Source organism: Poecilia latipinna, unplaced genomic scaffold, assembly GCF_001443285.1.
Source record: "Poecilia latipinna isolate Pla-1442-1.1 unplaced genomic scaffold, P_latipinna-1.0 Scaffold1975, whole genome shotgun sequence".
Classification (NCBI taxonomy): Eukaryota; Metazoa; Chordata; class Actinopteri; order Cyprinodontiformes; family Poeciliidae; genus Poecilia; species Poecilia latipinna.
The window spans coordinates 32,605-58,744 of NW_015114591.1; the positions used below are offsets into that span (position 1 = coordinate 32,605).

At 41.5% G+C, this 26,140-nt stretch overlaps 1 protein-coding gene across 1 annotated transcript; it reads right to left on the minus strand.

The window, feature by feature from the left end:
- Positions 1–1,636: 1,636 nt before the first annotated feature.
- LOC106935532 (uncharacterized) lies at positions 1,637–10,247 on the minus strand. Its single transcript, XM_015016036.1, has 8 exons — positions 10,088–10,247; positions 7,025–7,134; positions 6,826–6,910; positions 6,549–6,744; positions 4,838–5,862; positions 3,756–4,549; positions 2,482–2,688; positions 1,637–2,402 (listed from the first exon to the last, which is right to left on the minus strand). Exons 1-8 carry the CDS (start codon positions 10,177–10,179, stop codon positions 2,158–2,160), a joined length of 2,754 nt encoding a protein of 917 aa, XP_014871522.1. The 5' UTR covers positions 10,180–10,247; the 3' UTR covers positions 1,637–2,157.
- Positions 10,248–26,140: the final 15,893 nt, after the last annotated feature.

Below are 26,140 nucleotides of genomic sequence, written 5' to 3' on the forward strand. Positions count from 1 at the left end.
TCAAAAATTAAAACCATCAATATTTGACAAAAAGGTAACTTTTGATGTGTTGAATTAATTTAATTTAGTTATGTGTCAACATAAAAAAACACTGATTTTGAAATCAGCATGATCAGTATGACCCATCCCTTGTCCTCAAGCCACAGTAACCTGCATGTTTTAGGTGTTTCTGTGCTTCAATGCAGCTGATTCAGATAATTACTGCATCAGTTCATCAGCTATCAGCTGAAATCAATTGTCCTGAGGCAGAGAAACACATAAACCATACAGGGCATTGTGTCTAGAGGACCAGGGTTAGGAAACATTGCTCTTGTTTAGATCATAAAGGTGCATCTCAGAAGTTAAATGTTAAACTCTGAGACCAAGAGTCCTAAGCACAGTAACATCATGATCATTAAAGCTGCCGTTTCAACTTTTGGTACCAGTGTGATCAGGTGCCGAGTCCTGCTGGAAAATGAAATCAGCATCTCTGCACAGCTTGGCAGCAGAGGGAAGCCAACGTACTTTATCCTTCTAGACGGCTGATCTAACTTTGGACTAGTTAACATATGGTGGACCAACACCAGCAGATGAAATGCAGCCCAAAATCATCATTGACTGTGGAAATGTCATTCTGGGCCACTGTGGAGCAGATGATTCTGACATCTTTGGTCCAGGAGGAGTTTAAAAACAAGGAATGCAATAATTTTGAATCTCATGTCCTGGATTTGTCCAGGTGGAGCCTCACACACAGACCTCAGCTGAAGTTCATGTACATTTCCTTCAAACTCTTAACAGGCTGTGATCATTTTTGTTGCTTCTGGAGGTATTTTCCCTTCCACTCAACTTTTCGTAAATTTGCTCTCTGAGAACAGTCAGCTTCTTCAGGATTGTGCCTTGGTAGATTGCTCCCCCTTGTGGATGGTTTTGGTTAGTGTCTGTTGGATAATGCAGGAACAGAAACATGTTCCTAATAGAAATTGTTATTGGTGCCCTGTAATATTCTAACTTTCTGACAAACAGATATATTCATTAGATACCATTGCTTACCAAAATTAACAGGAATAATTGCTTTTGAAATAAATTACTAAACTAGACTAATTTGTTGATAGTGATTTATTTTTATGCACCTGCTGACTAAGGAATAAGATCTTGAAATTCAACATATTGCCATTCTTATCCACACCTGAAAATTGTATAAAACAAATTTTTACTTTTTAATAAATACCAAAAAAAATAAAATAAAATAAAAACCCCAACAATTTGTCATTTTTATGTTGCTCAGTTGTTTTCACAATGTAAAATTCACTTTACAATCCAGTTTAGGAAAACACAACAAAATGTCATACACTTTAATAAGTACAGGTAATATTTACAGTTTATATACACAAAGAGAAACTGCCAACTTTGCTATCACAACCTCATACTTTTATAGATTAGGAACTATTTACAGTGCGGATAAGTTCACATGTTGATTCTGAAATACTTAATATTTCTTAAAAATTATACTAATTCACTAATTTATACTATATTATAAATTAGTGAATTCAAGTAGACGTGCCTTGACACACTAACCTATGATGATGGTATGGAGGTATGCAAGAAACACTTAAAAACAGGTGCATCATGGTCTGGGACACTGAAGAATACTTTTTTCCAACACACACACACACACACATACACACACACACCTGTTGGAACACACATGAGCATCAAACATATACTGTACAGATTCATACGAGTCCATGTAGTTTAGTTTGTTCTCCCAAAGCTTTACACATTCATGTTTGGTCAACAGCGAAGTGACAGAGGTCTGTCTGCTTTCTGTGTAAAACTCCAGACTTGTTGCTAGTGACCCACTTCCTCCCAAATGTTCTTTACTTTTATTTTACTGGCAGAAAGTAAACAGGACATTTTAAAAAATAATAATAAAAAGTGTTCACTGTGCTCCACCTCATTTTGTCAAAAAGCTTCCAAAAGGGAGCAGAAGAAGGTTTTATCTCCATCCAGTCTGTCCTCATAGCTTAATCACTTTTATTACACTACTCCCTTATCACCAAGGCGACGACCTGGAAAACCCCAAACCTTCAGGTGCCGCTCCTCTCAGCTTGTTCCACAGTTCGTCCCGACTGCTGGTGGTTTATACATTACGGTATTCTCTCACAGCTTCCCTTCACTCTAGCTAACTGCAGCAGCACTTTCTCTCCTCCCCTGCTTCTTCAGCAGCTGGATCCGGTTGTGGACATAAAACTTGATGGCTCTCCAGTCTCGCTGGTTGCTCACCAGCAGGGGGCAGAGTTCCAGGCAGCGTTCACAGTCCGCCTTGGCGGGGACGCGCAGGTCCAAGAGGTTCTTCTTGAGGTGCGTCTCCACAGCTACGCGCTCCGCCTCAGACCAGGGTCGCTTCAGGACGCCGCGTTTTCCTGTGGGAAGTTGTAATGAAGGCCATGAGCACACGTACAAGATCCTGTCAGGTCAAAGGGTCGCCGTTGACAAACCTACCTGATTTAACTGGACCAGGTCTCCTTTTTTGGGCGTTTGCTACAGGTGGGGTGACGGTGGTTGGAGGAAGGGGTGCAGGTTTCTTCCGTGGGGGTCGTCCCGGTCCTTTCTTCTTTACGATCACCTCCGTCTTCTCCTTGACGTCTTCTTTCTCTTCATCTGCATCTGAATCTTCTGAAAATGAATCTCCGGAGTTGCCAGACATCACTGTTATGAAGACAAATATCAATGTGACTGAAAGCTTAACACTCTGCTTACATGATCCTGCTGAAGATGTGTATCCCCAAAGCATAATGCAGCCTCCACCGTGGAGACTTATGTGTTTAGGATGATGAGCTGCTTCACCTGCTCCTCATCTGTCACCATTGCTTGCTTCTCTGATTAATGCTTTACTTGCTACCTACACTCTGCTTTAAAACGCCTCCCCAACTTTATTTCTAGCCAATCTGCTGTGTTTCTTGGTTTTTCTGAAGCAGATTGTTCTCTGAGGCCTTCACAAAACAGCTGGAGATTAGATATCCAGAAATTGACTCCATTTACCATGTAGGTGACTTTTAAAGACTGTATTTTATTTTGTTGTACCAGCAAGAATTGGGCAGAAAAATAAAATGCACACTTCAAACGTTCTAAGAAAAAAACAAACAAAAAAATCCTGATAAAATCCGTCTTTCATGCCACTTGTCCAAAGAGGTCAGATCTACCCAGTACTTCTGGGGGAGGAAAGGAGTTGCAGTGAAATTAACAGACTTTATAAACCTTTTGACCTGAGAAGTGAGTTAGTGTTTTGAACAAGATGTGAATCAAAATACTTCAAATGATGCCTCTCAAGAAATGAATTGAAAGTTAAAAAGATTAGGGAAAGAGATAAATTAGTGCTTTTTTACTCTATAATACAATAATCTCAGAATGTTGATTAAATTTTTGTAACATTTTAAATCATTTATGATTCAAGGTTCAAGAAAAGCATCCTGTGTAATTCAAAGAAAAGCATTCTTAATCGTGTGATTAAAGGAACAATTTTCCTCAGAAGATGTAAAAACATCTTGATTTATAAGAACTGCAGTACTGCAATGTAGTCTTAACTTTTTACTGAATGAAAAAAAAATCACCATAAATCTTTCTGATCTTGATAAAAACATACTTCTAACATTGTGTCTATTGATTTGGGTGCAGCTACATCACTGACTGATGTTTTATTTTATTTTTTTTAAACAAAGACATACATACAAAGGGTTGGAAATAGAAAAAGTAAACGGTTAGATGCATTTTCTTACCGTCTAACTCGAGGCAAATGTCCTGCAGGCTCATCCCCCTGAAAAGCACGCCCTCTCTCTCTCCGTAGAGAACGACGCGTCCAACTCGACTCATCAGCGCCGGATCTCGTATGATGGAGGAGCAGTTCTGCGTCACGTGGTACTCCCGCTCCAGGAAGTCCTCCAGCCGTTTGATGGCTCCGCCCGGCCCCTCTCCCTCCTCCAGCAGCAGCAGCTGGGTGAGGATGGCCACCTGCCGCCGCACTCGCGTCGCCGTCAGCGCTCCGGCGTTTTTGGCCCCGCTGGCCCGAGCCAAGTTCCTCAGCAAGTCTGTGCCGCGGAGCGGGGTGGCGGGCGAGTGGTAGGGCCGGGAGAAGACGTAGGGGCTCTCGGGGTCCACGCCCACGTTGGGGCTGGTGCGGAGCAGCAGGTCCAGGCAGGACTCGCAGTGAGGCGGGAGGATGAGCGGCTGGACGCGGCCGCGCTTGCCCAGGACGCCCGCCCGCGGGAGGTGGCTTAAGACCTGACGCTCGAAGGGGGACAGGAAAGACTCCATGGCGGACGAGGCGCTGGGGGCGGACTGCGGCGTGACCCGGTTGCGGTAGTCCTGAATCGTGAGCTTGGCCACCTCGCACTCCCGGTGTCGGTTGTAGAGGATGAGCAGCGAGAGGCTGGAGTGGCAGAGCAGCCGCCACGCCTCGGCAGAGTGAGGAGAGCGAGTCAGAGACAGAGAAGAGGAGTGCTGCTGGCGGCGGAGGTAGATGATCAAACACGACAGGGAGGAGAGCAGGGGAGACATGTGCTGCCTGTGTGTGCTGGAGAGAAAAACGGAAAAACATTCATCATTAACTAATTTAGTAATCAATTAGTTGTTGACTAGAGTATACCGACTGAAAAAAGTTCAGTAAGTGGGAAAAAAACCAAAACATATTCAGAGTAGTAATTTTATTTTAGGAAATAAAATGTTGATTTTCTTATTTAAAAGGGAATATAATTATTTAACTTTTAATGTATGTCTAAAGGAATAAGCAGACAAATGAGAAACCTGTAGATTAGTGACAACATAATAATAAATGTTTCTAGACAGAAACATCTAACCACACCTTACAATCTCTCCATTCTTCTCTGGTGCATTCTCCTCCACTCCGCTCAGCTCCAGATCTTCGTCAGGATCGACATTAGGCTCCGGAGTGGGAGGCGGCAGCAGCTCCTCCTGATTCTTCTCTACCTCCACTTTCTGCTGCTCCTCGTGCTTCTCCTTCTTCATCCGCCTTCCTCTTTTCGCAGCCGGGGTCGGAGGTGGCGACGGACTCTTTACTCGAGAAACCAGCGGCGGCGAGGAGAGTTTGGCGGCGGGAAGCGGTAAGCTGGGCCCCTTCTTTGCAGCCGTGGGCTGTGCGGACGACGGAGGCGAAAGCGAGAGGGAGAAGGAGACGCTGCCCGTGCTCGAGCGCGTAGCCGGCGACTCCTTCTCCCTGGAGAAGAGCGAGGGCGGAGCCGGGTTGGAGGCGGAGGACTGCGGGATGGCGAAGGAGTGAGGAGTGGAGGCGGAGGACGAGGAGGGGTGCGGCGCGTTGCCGTTCGAGGAGCTGTGCGTGTGTAGGTGCGCCAGCTCCATGGCCGTTCGGACATCTGGCTGGTTGCCGTGGTATTTCTCCAGGTGGCGCGCCAGCGAGCGGTAGTGGCGGCCGCAGTACGGGCAATGCTGCCGCCGGTTCGCCGCGGCGCCGCTGGAGCTGCCGATGTTTATGTTGATGTTATTGTTTATGTTGGTTGTCGGGGGCGCCAGCGGCCGAGCTGGCGGGGCCACGGGCCCCGGCCGGGAGAAGGAGGAACAGGGGCGCCCGGGGCCCCTGGCGGAAGGGGGCGCGCTCTTCTTCTTGGAATTCACGGCCGCAGGCAGCTTGCGCTTCTTGCGGCGCCGAAGCATCCGACCCCTTATCTCCTCGATTTCTTCTTCTTCGTCGTCGTCGTCATCATCGTCGTCATCCTCCTCTTCGTCTTCCTCCCGGTCGGAGTCGCTGGCCTCAGAGTGGGTGAGTGGGGAGGAGGAGGGCGACAGCGACCAGGAGGGGGTGAGGTAATCGGACACGGAGAGAGATAGCGGGTGAGGGCCAGCCTCTTCCTCCTGGTTGCACAACAGAAGGACAATTAACTGGTGTAGATTACAACTGCTGTCCTGCAGCCAGGAGTAAAACACATCAGGATGAAGTTAGTATCCGTTTTTAATCATTTTTTTTCTCTATAATTTAGGAAATCATTCTGATTAGTTCTTCTGATGTTGTTCTTTGGCTCCTTCAAAAAACAAATCTAGCCTTTATTAAAACTGTTCTACACTGTTTTGCACTGGACTGGTGATTTCATTAAGATATAAATGTTATCTATAAGAATATCTAGCAATTTACAAAAAAAAACTGTTAGAAATATGCAAAAGCTATGAAAAGCTGAAAATAGGGCTGCAGCCACTAGGATTATTCAATTCATCCAGCAGAAATTAATTAATAGATCATTACTGTCATGTGCTGATTAACAATGCTTGACAGCTGCCATTTATTAAATTATCTCACAGACTAATAACCGTCTGAGACTGAACACACAATGCACTCAGGAGAAGCAGAAAGGATCAGCTTCTTTAAAGATGTTGTCTAAAATATTTAAATTCAGAATACAGTACACTGAAATTAGAACATGTAGCAAACTTTAAAGTGGACTGTTTATATGTAATTAAAATAGTCAATTCTAAAATGTCCACACTGCAGTGTTGAATAAGAGTACATTAACAGAAAATACTGTAAAATGCTATCTGCTGCTCACCATTGCATTCTCCCCCCAGTCCGTCAGGCTGTAGTCCACAGTTATCTCCTCCCCTTTCGCGATGTCGCGGATCGCTATGACGACCAGTCGGACCTGAGTACCACAGTGGACTTCTCGAATCCGGCAGTTGGGAGGCGGGTGGAAGAGCACGGGTCCTCGAACACCGCTCGCTCCCTCTTCCCCCAGCTCAGGAACGCTGGGAAAAACATGAAGTGGGTTTAGCAACGAGACAGCTTCCGCCAGCATTGGAGAAAAGTGGTCTCAGGGTCTTCTTTACCAGAGCTGAGTGGGGTCAGGCAGGTAGTAGGGACTGCCAGGAGGAGGAAGACGGTCTTCGGCGCCTTCTGGGTACTGGCCGTCACCTGCGATCACGTGAACGGCTTCATTATAGAAACTATGTTTGGAATGGAAGGTGCAACATAGCACAACGAATAAACACAGTGGCTCCAGATGGCAAGTTGCATGTGTGTATATACCCGGGCTGTAGCTGTGCTCTGACATGCTCTCCTCCTCCTCATCTTCTGTTACATACGCTCGATCACACACCTTCACAGGTGTCCCCTTCCTTTTTCTCCCACACACACGACTGTGAAGAGAGAAAAGCCTTTGTTTAGCGTACAGTCAACATTATGTAAAAAGCATTGATTAAAACTTTTTTATTGTAAATGTTGGCAGAGCTAGCAGACACGTTCAGGTGTGCAGGAGACATCTGGAGCAAAGCAGATCTTTAAGAATTTGTTTCAACTACATGAACCACTCAGGTTTTTACTGGTCCAAACTGATTTTTATTTATGCATTTATTTATTCTAATTTCAGCAAATCCCCATTTTACTAAGCGACTATCAGTGATTCTTGAAAGCATTGACTTAATTCAATAATAAAGCAAACAGTTACCAATTGTCACAGAAAAAATGTGCTGCGCGTTTCTTGACAGGAATTTCGACTCCAACTGAAAATGAAGAGATTCCAGATTGATGTTTAAGCTGGAACTACACTACAATATTTTCTGTAAATATTGTGCAGCACCTGCTCAAACTGCACCACTGCATCGACGCTTTCAGTAATTCACCGCTTACAAACTTTTTTTTCCTTCCACGCAGTATGACCAGACGCTTGAAAGTCACATACATGTGATGTGACGCGTGTCATACGAGTTCGGGAATGTGCTGCACAAAGACATACACTTTACGTGTAGCCTTGAGTCGGGAACTACAAAAGAAGAAGAAATAGAAAAACCCGGAAGTGAGGAGACCCTCGCCAGAGAAGAAGACTAACCTTGGTAATCTTTGCCATTCTGTGCAAAAAAAACCCCTTCAATTTTAACTTCGCTGCAGCCAACAACATGCTTTTACTGTAGTAGTTTTGTGTTTACAATCATATTAATGTACGCTAAGGTGAGAGAAGTGAGTGAAACCTCAATTCAATAAGCAAGAATTGCTTATTGAAAATATTTTTGCGTGGCTTTGAAGCTCACAAACTCCAATATCAGAATTTCAGTCTTTTTTTACAGACATGTCCACTTTAAAGAAAGCAACATTTCATTGTCATGTTAATATGTTGCCCGTTGTACTTGTTTACACAGTAAACCAGGTTACTTATATACTTTTTTGAGAAGTATTCCAGTGAAAGACTCGTGAATGTGAGAGTTTCAAGTAAATTTGCTTCAACAGTCTGACACTCTCACAAGGGGTGACCACAATTTCCAAGAAGTTTGATTTTCGCGTGACTGTGTGAATTTTGATTGGGAGCTGGTTACTATCCACAAAACACAATTATGCTATGACTCAGCCTGATTGCAAAAATTGTCGTATGTTATGAAAAATTTGTCAAAAATCACATAGTGTATCCATAACTTTTACATATATATATTTTTTTACTAAGACTTAAAGCAAATATGTTTGTTCATGCATTGTCAGACTCAAACGGTCCAATAGCATGAGCCTTTGCAAAACTTGCTGACATGCCAAGGAGGAAAGTCAGCCTTTAGTTTCAGATGTGTTGCAGCAGGAATCCATCCAAAAGTTGCAGGAAAGTGGCACTGGAGTGAGGGATTGGAATTTCAAACCCCTGCTAGAGAAATGATTATTAAACTTTCCGTGTATCAGCAGTAATGCTGGCAAATACTCATCCATTTACAGCACGTCTACTGTATACCTTTTTACCCTTACAGGTCTCTCTCTTCCTCATTTTCTTTTTCCTATCTTGGAGATCTCTGAACTTGATCTACAAGTCTATATCAGTTCTTGGGATAACAGAGAGCAAAAGGTCCACCAATATTTTTTTAAAGCAGGAAGCAAAAGCAGTCAAATAATATAGCCTGTCAAAAGAGGAGAGATCTTTTGACGTAAGGAATATAAGCTAAAATAACGTCCATTATTCCAGCATTTGTAACTGATTACTTTAAAAGATTTGGAATCAATCAAACTGTATTAAGATGCCTCTTCATGCTTCTTCATTTTGCAATTATGTTATTATACAAAAACAATATTGCGCTGGAGGTTGGGATTCAATCTGTGGTGCAAATGCAGTAAATTATACTCCATTTTTAACAGCCCATGGGCATAAATAGGTAAATACAAATTACTCATATCGCTTGCATTCAGGATGCCGTGGCTTTTTCTTTTTTTTTTGCTTGAAATGAACACTTCCCAGTAAAAACAGGATTTATTTACATAGCTGCTGGTTGATAAACGCAATAAAAATCTTATTTAACGGCTAGTTATTTTTGGTCAAGTAAAATGCGTTTAAGAGTAGCTTGATCAAAATTCTTGCCTTATTTTAGAGACAATTCAGGGTAACGATATGGTAAACAAGATGCAACGAGTAAACCAGCTAATTGCAGCTAATGGTCGTGATTTCTCTAATCACAACACCAATAGTAGCCCCACCCCTTCATTCAATCACTCAGACTGTGCGACTCGTCTTTTGAAAAGACTGATTAGCGCAACAATGTGTCCCTTATTCTCTGAAACCAGTGACAGTTAACCGTTTTAGGATGCATTTTTTCATGGTGGTCAGCAACTTTGTTTACTCAACACAAAAACACGCCTGCCATTTGTGAGCCGTTGGTCCAAAACTGATGAGAAATATGTTGGTAAGTATGCAGTTCTTAAAATCTGGTGGATGAGGAAGACTTGTGATTTAGGGGTTTTAAGACCGACTGTTTTCTGCGGGGATAATGCTAACATGAATGCTAAACCACTGCTAGCCTGTTAGCTTCCTAGCAGCACCTAGCTAGGACTTCTACGACGTATAAACATCTGAATTAAAACTGGTTTCCTTTCAGTCCAAAACCAGCCGTCTGGGCGGCAGACGGGAGCCTTTAGTCTTCACCGTCTGCAGCCAATAGACAGTTAAAATACACTTTCCCTTCTCCATTTTCTGCACCACAACACCGAGATCATGCACGCGAACACTGGGTTCTAACGTTAACTACAAATACGCGCACGATCCCAGCGCGTGCGCAAGTGGCTCTGGCGTTTAATGCGATGAAAACGACTCGCGACGACCAACCGGTTTTCGTCGCCGCACTCACTCACCCCCGTGGTGGTGGCGGTTTGCTCCCGTCCCCGTCGCTGTCGAGGGTCGGTGGCTCCCGGTAGTCAAAAGGCGACCGTACGCTCTCCGCCATTAGGACTGCCTTCACTACCTCTGGTGCTCCGGTAGATTGCACACAGCGCGCATGTGCACAACATCCTTGAGGTTCCGCTGGTAAAATGGGGTGCAGCCTACCAAACCCTTTAAAATGTGGAAATAATAATAATAATAATAATAATAATATTTTATATACATAATGAGTAAAAACCACAAAAAAACTAAAAATAATTATCGCCATAAGAACTCATACTATTGAAAATAAGTAATAATAGCAACACTTCAACTTGTAATAATAGGAAAAATATCACATCTATAAAATAATACTGAAAAACATCCAAATATGCGTTGCTCTGTGATGGACTAGAAACTTGCCTGTCCCATGCGTACCTTGCCTATGTATCATTGTCTGCTGAGAATTAAACCCCAAGCATTAAATGAGAAGACAACCTGAGTCAGTTGACAAAATGTTGCTAGACTTTTTTTTTACTTTCATATGTAGGATAAAGAAATGCCACTAAATCTTTTCCAGTGGCCTAAAAGGATAAGAAGTAGGTTAAATAATCTGCTGCAAATCCCTGGAGTCTCCTTGCTATGACCACCCAACCCACATTGCGGTGGTATCCAATTGTACTGGAAAACATTCTGTATCAAGTAAAGTCTAGCTAAGTAGGTACCAGTGAAACCTACTTAGCTAGGTACATGTGGATGCAGGATAAATTGGGGACCAGTGTGGAGCTCATCCAACATGGTCAGAGTGCTCCGAAACGGGACGCACAGTTTGAACTGAGACTCGCACGTTTTTTGAACATTTACTGATTCTTGTTAATACAGTAAGTGCACCAACTGCACTTACTTTTATATTGTTAGAAGTAATCTGTTTTATGGGAAAGATATTGTTTTGCTCTGTGGAATTGTTAGATAAATATACTGATTTATAAAATGAGATTAAAAGAAAAACTGCAATTACACGAAGCAAAAACAAACTATGACGGATGCTGTTGGACGCTGTCTGTAACCTGATTTTGGTTTCAGTGGTGAAGAAAGCAACACGCTTCGGTTACACTGGCTAATTTAAATCATAGATATATGAACGCTTAAGATCTCTCATGAGGAAAGTTGGCCATTTCTCTGCTTTAGTTCCCTCTGTAAACCTTAAAAATGAAAAATATAAACAGACGGTGTCAAAATAACTCGGAGGTCTTTGCACATTGAAGCTTTATTCTAGTACGGATTTTATACTGATTTAGATTAAGTGCCTTTGTTCACATTTTGACAGCCAAAAACATCCATTTAGGTTAATCATTGTTTATTTATGTTGATGTTTATTTTGTATACAATATGTAACGGATTGTACAAATAACTGAATACTCATCAAGTCTGAGTTCTTAGTCTGAGTTGTATGTATGCAGCAAAAGCCAAAGAAGATCAGTGTAAATATGAGCCAATGCTCTATCAGCTGTGCGGATGTCTCCGTGGTGCCTGGCACGTTACATACATAAGCAATTGGGTAAAATGTAAAACCTCAACACAGTCCACGTCTCCAGGAAAGCAGTTGTTTCTCAACAGAAAGACCCTCTATACAAAGCAAAGCAGGTGGTTTTTACCAGACTACATCTATACAGCAGTCAAAGAAAAAAAAAAAAAACCTCTAACTCGTTTGGCTTCTTGGACCAAACTTATTTACAAGCCCTGGAAGAATTTTCGTTGTCAAAGGAAATTCCAACACGGCAAACCAGAGGTCACTTTGACACTTGCTGTGGAAATGCCAGTGTCTGGGAAAAGCTGTTTACATGGCTTTAAGCAGTTTTTAGACATCAAGTGTATAGAGTGATCATCTGTTTACATGTTTAAATAGGAATATTTTGAAGAAGAAGCTGGTCATTAGTGTTGATTAGGTTTGTTTAATGTTGCTGGAGTGAAGCGAAAAGGAGTCAGATCTACTTTGTTCCTTCCCTCTCTGTGTGTAAAACATGCAGGGTCTTTGCAGCATGGTCGGCCCAGTGGATGAGCTCCAACAGCACACGGTAGGTCCACATTTTTAGGCCAAAGGTTCCCCCCATGCTATCAACTTCCTAGACAGAGAAGAGGAGGAAAACAAAGCATCATGTCTGTTAGTAGGGAGAGACAGGGCAAAGGAATCATTCTGTGTTTGAGCCATATTAACAAAAATACAAAGTTCCATCCTGTTATGAATTCAGGTTACGTAAGCTCTCTGACTATTGGTCAAAGTCTAGATTCAGTTGTGAAGATATCATGTTTTATTAAACAAAACAAATCAGAATAAAACAGTTACAGTGGAAAAATCTAACCTCAAACGCAGAAAAACAGAATGATTATGTTTATTATTAATCAAGGAAGAGACAAACTGGAAAAGTGTTTTTATTCATAAATTTATTCATAAATTACTGCAGTCTGATTGTTGTACACACCTTTAGTATCTATGAAATGATCTGTACATTTTAAATACCTCTGCTTATTTAATACCTCTTGTTTTATATTGTTAAATGTAATTTTGAATGTTTTGTGGGAAAGAGAATATTTTGCTCTGTGCTACTGTTAGATAAATATATTGATTTATCAAATGAGAACAAAAAAGAAGTTACAATCACACGAAGAAGCGAAAGAACTATGATGGAGACTTTTGCATGCAGATGCGTCTCCCACACACTAATGAAATAATTGTGAGCTCTGATCCCACATCAAATTAACCTTGAAGAACAGCCCAGTGTCTGTGACCTGATTTCGATCACACTTGGTTTTACTGGTGAATAAAGCAACACGCTTGGGTTACGCTGATTAATTTAAATTTTATATAGAATATGATATACTTTATTGATCCCCAAAGGGAAGAAACTGCTTATTTGTTGACGAGCTACTCCATCCAAGGTGTTAAATATTAGTAAATACAAGTGTAACCATAAGCTATATACAATTTCTAAAGAAATATATATTCATAAGTTTGATATTGTAAGTAAATATAATTAAATATGACTAAATATAAATAACAAGAATGCATATTAATCTATGAATAAATCTGTATACAAGTCCAGAAAAAAACTTAGATTAAAGACACTCAGAGTTGGGCGTTGTACAATCTGATGGCTACAGGCAGGAATTACTTTCTGTGGAGCATTTTGGTGTTGTCAGTCTCTGGCTGAAGGTGCTCCTGTGGCCAACCAGCCTGTCATGAAGTGGGTGAGACTCGTCCAAGATGACCTGCTCCTTGGACGGGATCCTTCTCTCTGACACCACTGTCAGTGAGTCAAGCTTCTCTCCAAAGTCGTTGGCCTTGCGGATCAGTCTGTTGGCGTTGGCGCCAGTCTGATATACAGTGTTGTAGTCCACAATCTATGGTCTCCCAGTGAGATAGTCCACAATCCAGGCCAATAGTAGAGCTGGGCAAGTGGAGTTGAATGCACTGGAGAAGTCAAAAAACATAATTCTCACAGTGCTCACTTGCTGGTCCAGGTGAGTGTTGAGCAGAAAGATGATGGGGTCCAAGTCTCCAAGTTTGGGCTGATAGCAAACTGCAAGAGGTCCAAGTGTGGTATACTCAAGAAGCCGGCGCTGATCCAGGATGGGTTCCTCCAGGGTCTTAATGATGTGGAATGTCAGCACCACAGGCCTGAAGTCCTTGGAGCCACATGGATGCTGGGCCTTTGGCACCGGAACAATGCAGGACGTTTGATCACAGCTGCACAGTTTCTCTCTTCTTTATTACTGTCCATATTTTAGAGAGACGGGCAGCTAGCAGTGCTGCTAAATCATTCTGCTGTAAAAGTTACTACATGTGTAGCCCTGTCACGATAACAAATTTTGCCAAGCGATTGTCTAAAAAATTATTGCGATAAATAATATTGTTTCAAGACCTTTTGACACTGATTTAATGGAAATGACTAATAAAGCATGCAATTTCCTGCCATAGATGGATGCACTTTATTTTCAAAAGAACACATAACACTGGAACTGATCAACTAAATAAACAAAACAACCAAAAATAAAATGGATTCTCAGTCTCCATTAACAAAAAACACACTTGAATAAAAACTAAACAACATAAAGCCAAAATGGAAATAAATACTGCATTCAACCAAAAGAGTGCAGATATGAAATCTGTATACTATATTGCCCTACAGTAATCACAAGATTTAAATTGAGAAGATGGTCACATCCGACTACCTAATGCAGTAGTTCATACTACACGATTTTTTTGTTTTTTTGTCCCTATTTTCCCCTTATGACAATCTTAGAACGTTGGTCGCTGGTGATTTCGTAACCGATCATCCTGCAGTGTGTGGTGTGTTACGGTGGATCGTCATGGCGGCCGCTCCGATCAATGCATCAGTGCAGCTCATTGAATGTGACAGGTAGCCAATCAGAAAGCACGGATTCTCCTCCATCCTTTTTGAGGGGAAATTATGAGGGGAATCCCAAACAGCTGACACGGCGCAACCCGAAGTCCAGCGGACATTGGAGATGATATGTGGAAACAACGGGCTGCACAGTGGCGCAGAGCTGTTGCCTTGCAGCAAGAAGGTTCTGGGTTCGATTCCCAGCCCTGGTCTTTCTGCATGGAGTTTGCATGTTCTCCCTGTTCATGCGTGGGTTTTTTCCGGGTACTCCGGTTTCCTAGGATTTCTGTCAGGTTTTGAAAATGGGCCGACAGTCCGCCAATAACTCGTGTTGTGTGCGCTGGACATTACACTAAGGAAGAGCACCGGATTTGAGCCATTTTTCATTCAGTGTCATCAACCGAACGAAAAAAAGACAGGAAGAGACGATAAAGCCAATAATTAAAATGAGGTCGATAGGTTTAATTTATCGTGCAATTAATTGATTTATCATTTATCGCGACAGGCCTTTGCATGTGTTTCTGCTGCTGCTCCTGATTAAGCTCGTAATTAAACTCCTACATAATGAACAGCTCTCTTGATAGCAGACGGCATGTCCGCCATCCACAGCTAAACATAAAGCACTAAACACTAAATTTTGTTCGCAGTTTTCAGTGACGTAAATCACGAGCCAATCAATGAATGCTGTCAGCTGTTAATCAAATTGTTTCAGAGCCTCCCCTGCTTGGTGCTGCTAATTCTACCCTTGAAGTATGTATGAAAATCTGAGAACAGCCATGCCGAATTTACTACCGGAAAACAAATCTGGTTGAGGCGGCCTCTAACCGGCACAGGCTCGAAAAGTGGAGAAGTGGAAAAGTGAGATATTTTAATTCAGAGGAAGATCTGGCAAGAGGCTTGAATCCAAACAGGACTGTGCTGTTTATACTTCACCTCATTACACTGCTGATCTTGAGCCACTTCCAAGGTCAAATCTTTGCTCTTCAGCAGATCTTTGGTGGTGCAGAGCAGATTCTCCAGACGTGCGCGGACACATGCTTTTAGGGTCTCATAGCCGTCGCCCTCCTGGCCCAGCTCCTCCTCCTCCTTTTGGATGACACGGTGGAGCATCCCCAGACACTGTCGCAGAGCCGAGTGCAGCAGCCGCACCTGCTCCTCTACACTGGACTTTGTTGTCTCTGAGGACAAAGCGACCATACGTACACCGTCTGGGGTTTGGTCCGACAAGGAGGTCTCCCTCTTTTTCTAAGGGAAAAGAAAATATACCCAGACATGAGGAATTTATGATAAAATTCTATCTACATTATGTGAAGTACAAAGAACTATTTTTGTTTTAAATAATGCAATATTATGTTTTAAACATTTATAAGTATTTTGGTTTAAGTAATGCATTATCAGATGTGTAGTCACCACCAGCTTTGCTAATTGCTGCTGCTAGTCTGAAGGAGCTGTGTGGGGAAGACACTAGGGAGGTGTGCACTGTGGGGTGGAAGTTCGGCTTGACGCTTAACTTATGTTTTCTGAAATTATTTTGTTTTAAACAACTGTTTTGTTTTATATGTATACTAAATGTGGGAATAATGCTAAATTTATTGATTGATTTGATTAAAAGGTTTTCTGGTAATGAATCAAACCCCCCAAGATGGAAAATTGCTGAAAATCCATAAAGCAGAGAGATCAGAGATATACGGATACATGCTGCTGATTACATTTCGCACTGAAGTTCACCTTTTTCACGCTCAATAAGACGGTAGATAACCGTCTTAGCTCAGGGACAAACCGCATATATCGGAACGGTCTGTGAGTCACACCAATGAGAAACAGTGAGGCAAAGCCCGGAGAGCGGGAAAACTCACGAATAGCTGAAGCAGCTGGATGCATTCTTGGTGCAGGAGCCGGGCCATGGCCACCGCTCTCCCGGTCTGCGTCGAGCTCGACGCCGTTGAATTGGTTAACGGCTGCTTCCTCTCCTCTGCCATTTGCACTCAGGTCGGTAAAGCCGGCGATAGAAACCGAGCCGAGGAGAAACGAAGTCTAACTCGAAAGAACGACCACCTTTCTTCCCCTTCGCCTAAAAAAAAACAAACAAACAAACAAACAAAACAAAACCCACACAGACACACACACAACGGAATGTGCGTGTCTGTGTGAAAAGGGAACGGTGGTGTTTATGGTGCGCACTCCACTGACCGAGCGCGCGGGGATTTAATGGCGCTTATCGCAAATTACGTCACATTTGCTTATTAATATTTTACGAGGGCGCCAGTTGCCCGGAAGTTCGGGAAAACAGTACAGAATGGCAACATGTATAACTATGATCTGGTGGCTTCATTTCAAAAAGCTTCAATACAGAAACACAGTGTAGACCATAGTTAAAATGTAGAGGATTCAAAGTAAGCAGAAAGAAGGTAGTGTTGATCGAACTTGCTATTGAAAGTTATCTGCGGCTACCTAGCTAAGCTCCTGCTGGGTAATATGGGAGATTCAAAATATTGATTTATCGATGTGTTGCAATTTTTTCCAATTCAAAATCAATTCGGGAAAACTTGTGAATTGATTAAATCTCCTGGGCCATGTTGGGCAACAGTTTCGTGAGCTGCTTGCTCTGTCGCTATCAGCTTAGTGTGGAGCTTATCCACAGTGGACACAATGGTCACTGTGCTCTTTACTGTGATGCACAGTTTGAATGAGACTCACCAGTCTTTTGTCAACATTTGCTTGTTCTTGATAAGAGCCACCAACTGCATTTTGCACCATTTGAAGACGTTGTAAAATCTCTTTGAGGTTTTATCCAGCCTCGAAGAGACACTTGATAAATTTATCAATTGGATTTGTATGTAGAGATCTACTGTGTTAAACAGAAAAGAATAAATTAGATGGTGACTGAGTCTGCTGCCAATAATAAAATCACTATGCTTACTTTTTATTTGAAAATGAACTTTTGTTTTGTCAACCTTTCTTTGAGTCAAGCATTCAAGCACAGCTTTTTTGAATAAAATGATAAAACTGTGTGGCACACTAGAATCACTTATTTCTTCTTAAAAGCTCTCTATAAACTGCTGTTTAAAAAATGTTAACTACTTTTAGACCTCCACAGCTCCTACATATTACACTTAAGATTACTTCTTAAGTAAATTTTGCTCTATTTAGCTGGTAACCAGGCCATCATTTACATTTTTCACTACTTACAGGAGACATGTGAGAGACTTATACATTCTCCATTAACTTACTGAATTCCACTGATGTTAAGATCCTGAACCAAGAGTTAAATTTAAATCACTGCATTTTTTCCTATTGTGTTGCATTTGTATTTATGTTTCATAAATCAGTGCTCACTAATCTGTTGAGAGACCCAAAGAAACATTTTTATTTCCTTGTATGTCGTATATAAACAAATAAGAGTTGATATGATTTGCATCATGGAAGTAGGATAATGTGCTTTAATTTTGTGTAATTTTAAGTATAATTGATCACATGTCACATTATTCTCAATTTGCCCACAAATTTATACTAACTCAACATCGTAAGGTTTTCAAAGTTAACTGATATAGTTGTACCTTTGTAATGCATTTTTATGAGAAAAAAAAATCTGAATCACAATTATGCCTTCTTGCAAACAAAACTAACAAAACACAAGGAGTGGGATTGGTATTTTAATTTGCAATGTACAATCTTCACAGAAATTAACAATGCATGGCATTCAGAAAGGCATCCAATCATTACATCTAAAGTGAGTTGTTTTACACTCAGTTAGTGCATCTGGCTATATTAGAAGTGTGGTGCATAGTGTTAGATTCTTTAGGCATCACTGTGAAAAAAATACAAATAAAAAAAATCAGTCTAATACAGCAGTTCTAATACTATTTCCAGGCCTCACGACTAGGGATTTGGGGGGAGGAGGAAGAGGATACACCCAGTTGGTCAAATAATGTAGAGTTCAGCAGCACATTCAAGTATCAGGAGAGACCTATGAACAAAGCAGCAAAAACATGACACCATGTCACAGATGGTGCTTCACAACACACATGACGAGACTCTAGGAGATCATTTAGGTCAAATATGTAGATCGTGTTTGTTAAAATCTATAAATGGCAACACAATCAGCTGCACATGTAAGTCACAGTTCATCAGTTACAGATTTTTGGTTAAATTCTAGCAGTTAGTAAATTGAGGAGTGTTAAAAACAGCAGGTATATATATATATATATATATATCCATTAACAGAAATTGATTTAAATAAAAATTTAAAATGAATTCAACGAAAAGAGAAAAATATAGCTCAGTCACCTCTCAGACCAAACTAATTTACAAACTCTACAAGCATTTTTTTTTTTTTTTGCCAAACAAAAAATCTACATGGGAAACCAGAGGTCACTTTAACACTTGTAGTGGAAATACCAGTGTCTGGGAAAATCCTTTAATCTCCTGTGGCAGTAGAACCCCTCTTAACCCTTTAACAACCGTTTTAGCAGCATTGCATTGCACAGAGCTAAGTGGGGGAGTCACGAGGGAAGGTTGCTATGTGAGGCAGAAGATCGGAAATTGCTTCATAGGCGGCACTTGAGCCACCCAGGCGTTTTGAACAACTGAATGGTTGCCACCCAGTGGTGATTTCTGATATGGGCAACATGGGTAAACGCCCAGGGTGATATCTCATAAGGGGGGGGTTTGTGGGGATAGAGGTGAAGCACATCGGTCCTCCACTTGTTGAGTGGAGGGGGCGCCGGTGAGATTGTTCGTCCAGGGCGCTAAACAGGTTAATAGAGGAGCGATATTATGATGACTTCCTGAAGGTGGAGTTTCAGAAAGAGCAGGAGTTTTTTAAAGAGACAGGGGCCCAATTTAAAGGCGGTAAATTACGATGTCCAAGTTTTATAGCATTTTTATAACTGAAGGTAACAGAGTTACTAGATTGTGATATAAAATGCCACCATATGCCTGGAAATGTGTTATACTGACATTTTTAAAGGGGCTTAAGTGTGTGGCTGCTAGGCGGCACCCACACACTCAGATTAGTGTTAAGTAGTTTTTCCATGTCAAGTGTATAAAGTAGGGGTGGGCAACTCCAGGCCTCGAGGGCCAGACTCCTGCAACTTTTAGATGTGTCTCTACTTCAACACACCTGAGTCAAATAATGAGGTCGTTAACAGGACTCTGGAGAACTTGACTGCACTGAGGAGGTAATTCAGCTGTTGGTTTCAAGTGTGTTGGACCAGGGAGACATCCAAGAGTTGCAGGACACCAGCGCTCGAGGACCAAGATTGCCCACCCCTGGTATAGAGTGATCATCTGTTTACATGTTTAAATAGGAATATTTTGAAGAAGAAGCTGGTCATTAGTGTTGATTAGGTTTGTTTAATGTTGCTGGAGTGAAGCGAAAAGGAGTCAGATCTACTTTGTTCCTTCCCTCTCTGTGTGTAAAACATGCAGGGTGTTTGCAGCATGGTCGGCCCAGTGGATGAGCTCCAACAGCACACGGTAGGTCCACATTTTTAGGCCAAAGGTTCCCCCCATGCCATCAACTTCCTAGACAGAGAAGAGGAGGAAAACAAAGCATCACATCTGTTAGTAGGGAGAGACAGGGCAGAGGAATCATTCTGTGTTTGAGCCATATTAACAAAAATACAAAGTTCCATCCTGTTATGAATTCAGGCTACATCAGCTCTCTGATTGGTCAAACTCTAGATTCAGTTGTGAAGATATCATGCTTTATTAAACAAAACACATCAGAATGGAATAGTTACAGTGGAGAAATCTAACCTCATATGTAGAAAAACAGACTGATTATGTTTATTATTAATCAAGGAAGAGACAAACTGGAAAAGTGTTTTTATTCAGAAATTAAGTCAACCTAACTTTCAGTCTCATATCACTGTGGAGGAACCCAGCTTATCTTTCCAGCATAGTTTCAGCTCATTAAGATTTCCAAGCATAAATCTGAAAAGAGGTCTTGTTATTCAGTCATTCCATTGCAAATTTCCTGATGTGTTTGGCAGAAGGCCTCAGGTCTCACTCTGAATTGACCACAAACCCCTGTGTACACCAGTCACTGCTAGGCGGCACCCACACACTCAGCTTAAAATCATGATAACATATCTGCACCTTGAAATCAGCTAGAGATTGTTCCAGAAGTTTTTAGGAGTTATTTTTTTTTTATTTTTTTTTTTTTATTTTAACAGGTGGAACTAGTGGAACCTTTTTCTAACTGCACTATAATATTAAACCTGCTAGTTGAGGTCAAAAGTGGGAGTGTCAGGAAAGTCAGACTTCCTGACATTCACTGCTGGAATTATAACAATGGTTGAAAAAGTTTTCCACATTTCAATAAGCTTTATCAGAGTGGAATGGTGGATTTCAAATAGTTTATGTATGGCCTTACATAGGACTGGACAATAAATCAATAATGTATAAACAAATAGACATGACCTTGTAAAAGCAACTTATTCTATTATTATTATTATTATTATTATTATTATTTCAAAGCCTGACCAATTTGTTCCTATGGTAAATGGCTTCACCTCTGGGCTTTGTCAAGACCAGCGGTCAACAAAGCGCTTCACTCTACATTTTAGTCATTCACACACACATTCACATGCTGATGGTGGCAGGTTGTTGTATAGCTCGCCCTGGGGCAGCCTGACAGAAGCACCGGCACCACCGGGCCTCTGACCACCACCACCAGCACCAAGCCCTGTACTAAAAATAGCAACAACAAAAAAAAGTTGCAAAGTTGGCAACAGCAGGCTGATTATTGTGAAACGGAGCCCTCTCTCAGATGCTAGTGATGGTAGAGTAGATCAGTAGATTAGATCAGTTTCATATGTCGGTATCGATCACCCAAAATGAAAGAAATGATGATCAGTCTGTGCACCCCTATAAGTTATCCTCCCCTCCAAAACACTGGAAGTTTACCTCGACGCAGGCTTTTCACTCAAATTAGACCATGTGAATTGTGTTCTTGCAATATCAAATGAGATTCAGTGCTTTTCACATTTTTATCTGCATACAACCATAGCCATGTTATGTGTGTGACAAGTGACATCTAAATGTGAGTTTAGAGGAAGATATCCAAACAGGATTGTGTCATTTAAACTTCACCTCATTACACTGGTGATCTGGAGTTACTTCCAAGGTCTCATCTTTGCTCCTCAGCAGATCTTTGGTGGTGTGGAGCAGGTTCTCCAGACGTGCTCGGACAGATGCTTTTAGGGTCTCGTAGTTGTCTTCCATCCTGCCCCACTCCTCCTCCTCCTTTTGGATGACACAGTGGATCATCCCCAGACACTGTCGCAGAGCCGAGTGCAGCAGCTGCACCTGCTCCTCTGTACTGGACTCTGTTGCCTCGGAGGACAAAGACACCATACGTCCACCGTCTGGGGTTTGGTCCGACAAAGAGGTCTCCCTTTCTTTCTAAGGAAAAAAAGCACCAATTGAATAATATGGAGAAAAGATTTCTCTTATCTTTATAGTGACACAAATAATAGGTTAATCTCCTGTTGGCTGCTGTCACTCTTGTGGAAATATAAGATATCGAGCTCATGGGGTCAAATAGTCAAAATAATACTTCACAATGAAATACCACTCTGTATTTCAAAATCCAATTATAGTTTTTGCTTGTTGCAGCTGTAAGGTTAAAACATAATGCCACTGTTATGATGTAAACTAATTATAAACAAAGCTAACCATAGTAGGTATGTTATACACATGGTAGCTTTGGAATAACAAAGCATCTGGTGTTGAGATGTTGGTATGGTGAGTCCCAAAAGAAAATCTCCTTAGGGCCCCAAAAAGGCTTGGAAGTCGAAAAGGGCTACCGAAAAAGAAAAAAAAAAAATCTGGCTTTAATCTCAGGCCACAGAAATAAATGGCTTAAATCCAACATGACATTCTTGGTCACTGAACCAGGTTCCTCTAGGGTGCCCATCTGCTTTAAAATAAAAATTCTCAGTAAAAGTCAGATTTTTTTTTTTTTTTACCGAGAAAAAAAAGATGAAATTTGGGGATTAAAGTCAGAATCCTGAGAAATAAAGAAAGCATTCTGAGATTAAAGTCAACATTATTTTGTCTTTTGTTTTTTCAGTGGCTCTTATCCTCTTCCGTATGGACCGGCCCTGTCTGAACATCACCTATGTTCAGTGTCTGCAGTAAAACGGCAATGCGACAGGTTGCTAACAGTCTCAGCACAGGGACAAACCGCATATAACGGGACGGTCGGTGAGTCACACCGATGAGGAACCATGAGGCACAGCCGGAGAGCGGGAAAACTCACGAATAGCTCAAGCAGCTGGACGCATTCTTGGTGCAGTAGCCGGGCCAGGGACACCGCTCTCCCGGTCTGCGTCGAGCCCGATACCGTTGAGTCGGAGGCGGTTAATGGCTGCTTCTCCTGCTCTGCCATTTGCACTCAGACCCGAACAGTAAAGCCGACGGTGAAAACCGAGAAAAGGAGAAAAAACAAAGTCTATCACAAAAAGACCGACCACCTTTCCTCCGGTTTACCATAAAAAAATTTAAAAAAGAGCACACGGAATGTGCGTGTCTGTTCGAGGAGGAACGGCGTTTGTGGTGCCGTGAACGCAACGCGAGGGGATTTAATTGGTTCCGCACGCTAGAGGGGCGTTCAGAAGGGGTGAAACACGGGAGGTTATTTTTTGTAACCCCCTTTTACGTCACTGTATGACCCACCAGCGCTCGGTATATTTATGTCTTTTTCCGTCAAAAAAGACAAAAAATAATAATGATAAAATCACAGTTTATGATCAAAATATCCTGTCTTTTTAAAACGTGGAATGTGATAAAAAAAAAGAAAAAAAAGATAAACCCTTTCCTTTGGAGAAACCAAGAATGATAGGAATGCCATTAATAGAGTACGTTTCCCAAATCCATAATTCACAAAAGTGACAGCGGAAGAGAACTGTAACCCGACCAAACTGGTTACATTAAGAAAACATTTGTAAATCAAATTAAGGGGAAATTGAAATTGTATCTAAAATTTATACTACAGTGCCTTGCAAAAATACTTATCTTTGCTTTAACTTACAACGACAAACATGATGGCCTTCTATAGGAATTTTTACGGAGAAAACAACACAAACTAGTGCAAAACTGTGAAATGTTAATTTGTATATGATCTAACCTCATCAGTGAGTTCTTCAGGCTCAGACTTTTGAGAACACAAGTTCACAACACCCAAGATATGACATTTATCAATGGGTCACACACATTCATTTATGTTACATAATACTGCTGATATCAAAGCCCATCACTTTTAAATGTTATTCTCGCATACCTTCCATTACTTCCCCCTACCGTCCCAGTGTATCATACGCTGGGGCTTACTATCACTACTGGGTTTGGTGTCCCACCAGAAGACCCTAATTTGTCCACTGCTTTGACATTATCATTTGCTACATGTCTACACTAAACTTTAAGTCTCTAATATTTGTTTTTAAGATTAAACTCAGTTGTGAAAATGCCAGTCGTTACAAAGAGAAAGTATGTGCTCTCTTCTTTTCATAGTTTTGCATATCAGAGTATTTAAATTAATTGAGTTTCAGTGTCATTTACTTTTAAATATTTTAGGTTCAGGAAGTCTAGGCTTTAGCTGGGTCATTACCACACCTAGAACAAACTAAATCACCATGCTTGCACCAGCATGTTTGACAGCGAGTGTAAAGTTATGAGACCACGAAGATTGATTTTGCTCACAGAGCATTCGAAGCTTGGCCTCTGCTTCTTAGCTGATCCTTTCAGTTTGCCTGTGGGATTGTGGGTGAAATCCCGATAAGAGGCTTACCTTGATACACAGAATACAGCAGAATTACTTAAGAACTGCAAGCAAACTTTGGTCCTCCATCTGAAACAACGTCTTTAGGGAGGAGAGATTTTCTCGAGTCAGAATCCCTCTCCTTGGAAGAAAGTTTGTGAAGTGGTGCCTAGTGGGACGTCTTAGAGAATCCATCTACAATCAGGAGCAGGACAGAGTGGTCATTGGGCAAATCTATTACAAAATCCATGAATTTGTGGGATCAAGGACAGTGAGCAATAGAGGGAGGTTACAGGAGCCCAGAAGGCGGTCAACGGGATGGTTTAGCCTGACAGCAAACCCTGCAAGTTCTGATGTATTATGTGACATCTTGAAGCAAAGTTCCCTACCAGAAACGACTTCTGACCACCGATGGGGTCTCAGTAACTCCAGGAGGACAGACTCATGACAAAACGAGAGAACCTCAGGGTTTGCTGATGGGTCTCCCTTATTTTCTGCTCCAGTTCAGGTTTGGTAACTGTTGACTTGGGAAGCATGTCTACATGCCTGACCTCCTGTCTCTCCTCCGTAGTTTCATGGAGCCTGGAAAGTGCATAAGGGTTGGTGTTCTTACTCTAAGGTCAGTAAGACGGTGAGAAATCGAAACAGTTGAAGAATAAGGCCCACCTTGGGATTGAGTCTCTTTGCTACTCTGAAATACTGCAGATTTTTATGGTCTGACCAAACCACAAAGGGTTCATTAGCTCCCTCCACCCAATGCCTCCACTTCCAGTTTATTCTTATTAACTTCTTAGTTAACAAGACTTCTTGGTTTATTCCAGTTTAACTGCCATCACTTCATGATCACCAACATCATAGTTCTTTTCTGCAGAAAATAAGCTCCTGGAAAAGAAAGCACACGGGTGAGTCTTACCATCCCTGCATCTCTGACTGAGTATGGCTCCACGTGGTTTTTCTTCAGGTATTCAGGTTCCACATAGCACTCCTGTTTCAAAGATTGTGGAGACATGATTCAGTTCATTTTGTGTTAATCTGATTTATTAAATACAAGAAATAAGTTTGAGATTGTAAGAAGATAAAATGTGAGCAACTTCAAGGCTTTTGATGTTTTTTGTTTGTTTGTTTCAAGGCACTCCATATTTCAGAGCTGCCACAAAGTGGAGACAGACAAAATAAAGTTGGAAAGTTTTCTATTTGAAATTTTCTGTCACTGAAAGCATATAAAGGAGATGACTTCAGGAACAAGTCAGAAGTAAATAATGATTCAGATATACTTCAATTCAAAATTTATTCATTTGGATATTTTAGTCTATTTACCTTTAGAAAATAGAAAACAAATTCCTTTTTGATTAATATAATCAGTTGCAAAGGTTCATCTTAAAAATAGGCTTAAGTGTTGCTATGAACAACAAAAGTCCTTTAATTTCTTAAAATGAAGTGGCTCCGTTGCAAGAATGTCCACCCATTTTGATTACTGTAAACTTAAAATATTCATCAACGTTGGATCCATTAATATTTTGTCCCTCATTCAGTAAGTGATCAGATCAGACTGCTTGGAGCTCAGGAGCTGGGATTGCTTTTTATGAAACCCCCTTTAGATGCTAAGACCTCAGCTATGATCCCATCAACATTCTGACGAGGGCAACAACACAATCCGATGCCACAAACTGAACAAGAGAGCTGATATGCGGGCCTTGCGCATTATGTCGTTTCAGTTCGCATTGCCACATACCTCCCAGCTGCCGCCAGGTGGAGACAAAGTACATCGAAATATCTTAGATATTTCTACTTACCAATATCAGTAACAGCGTCACAAGTTTATTGTGTCAATTCAAGGTATTCCAATTGAAATTTGGAAGTTGTTTTAAGAATAACAC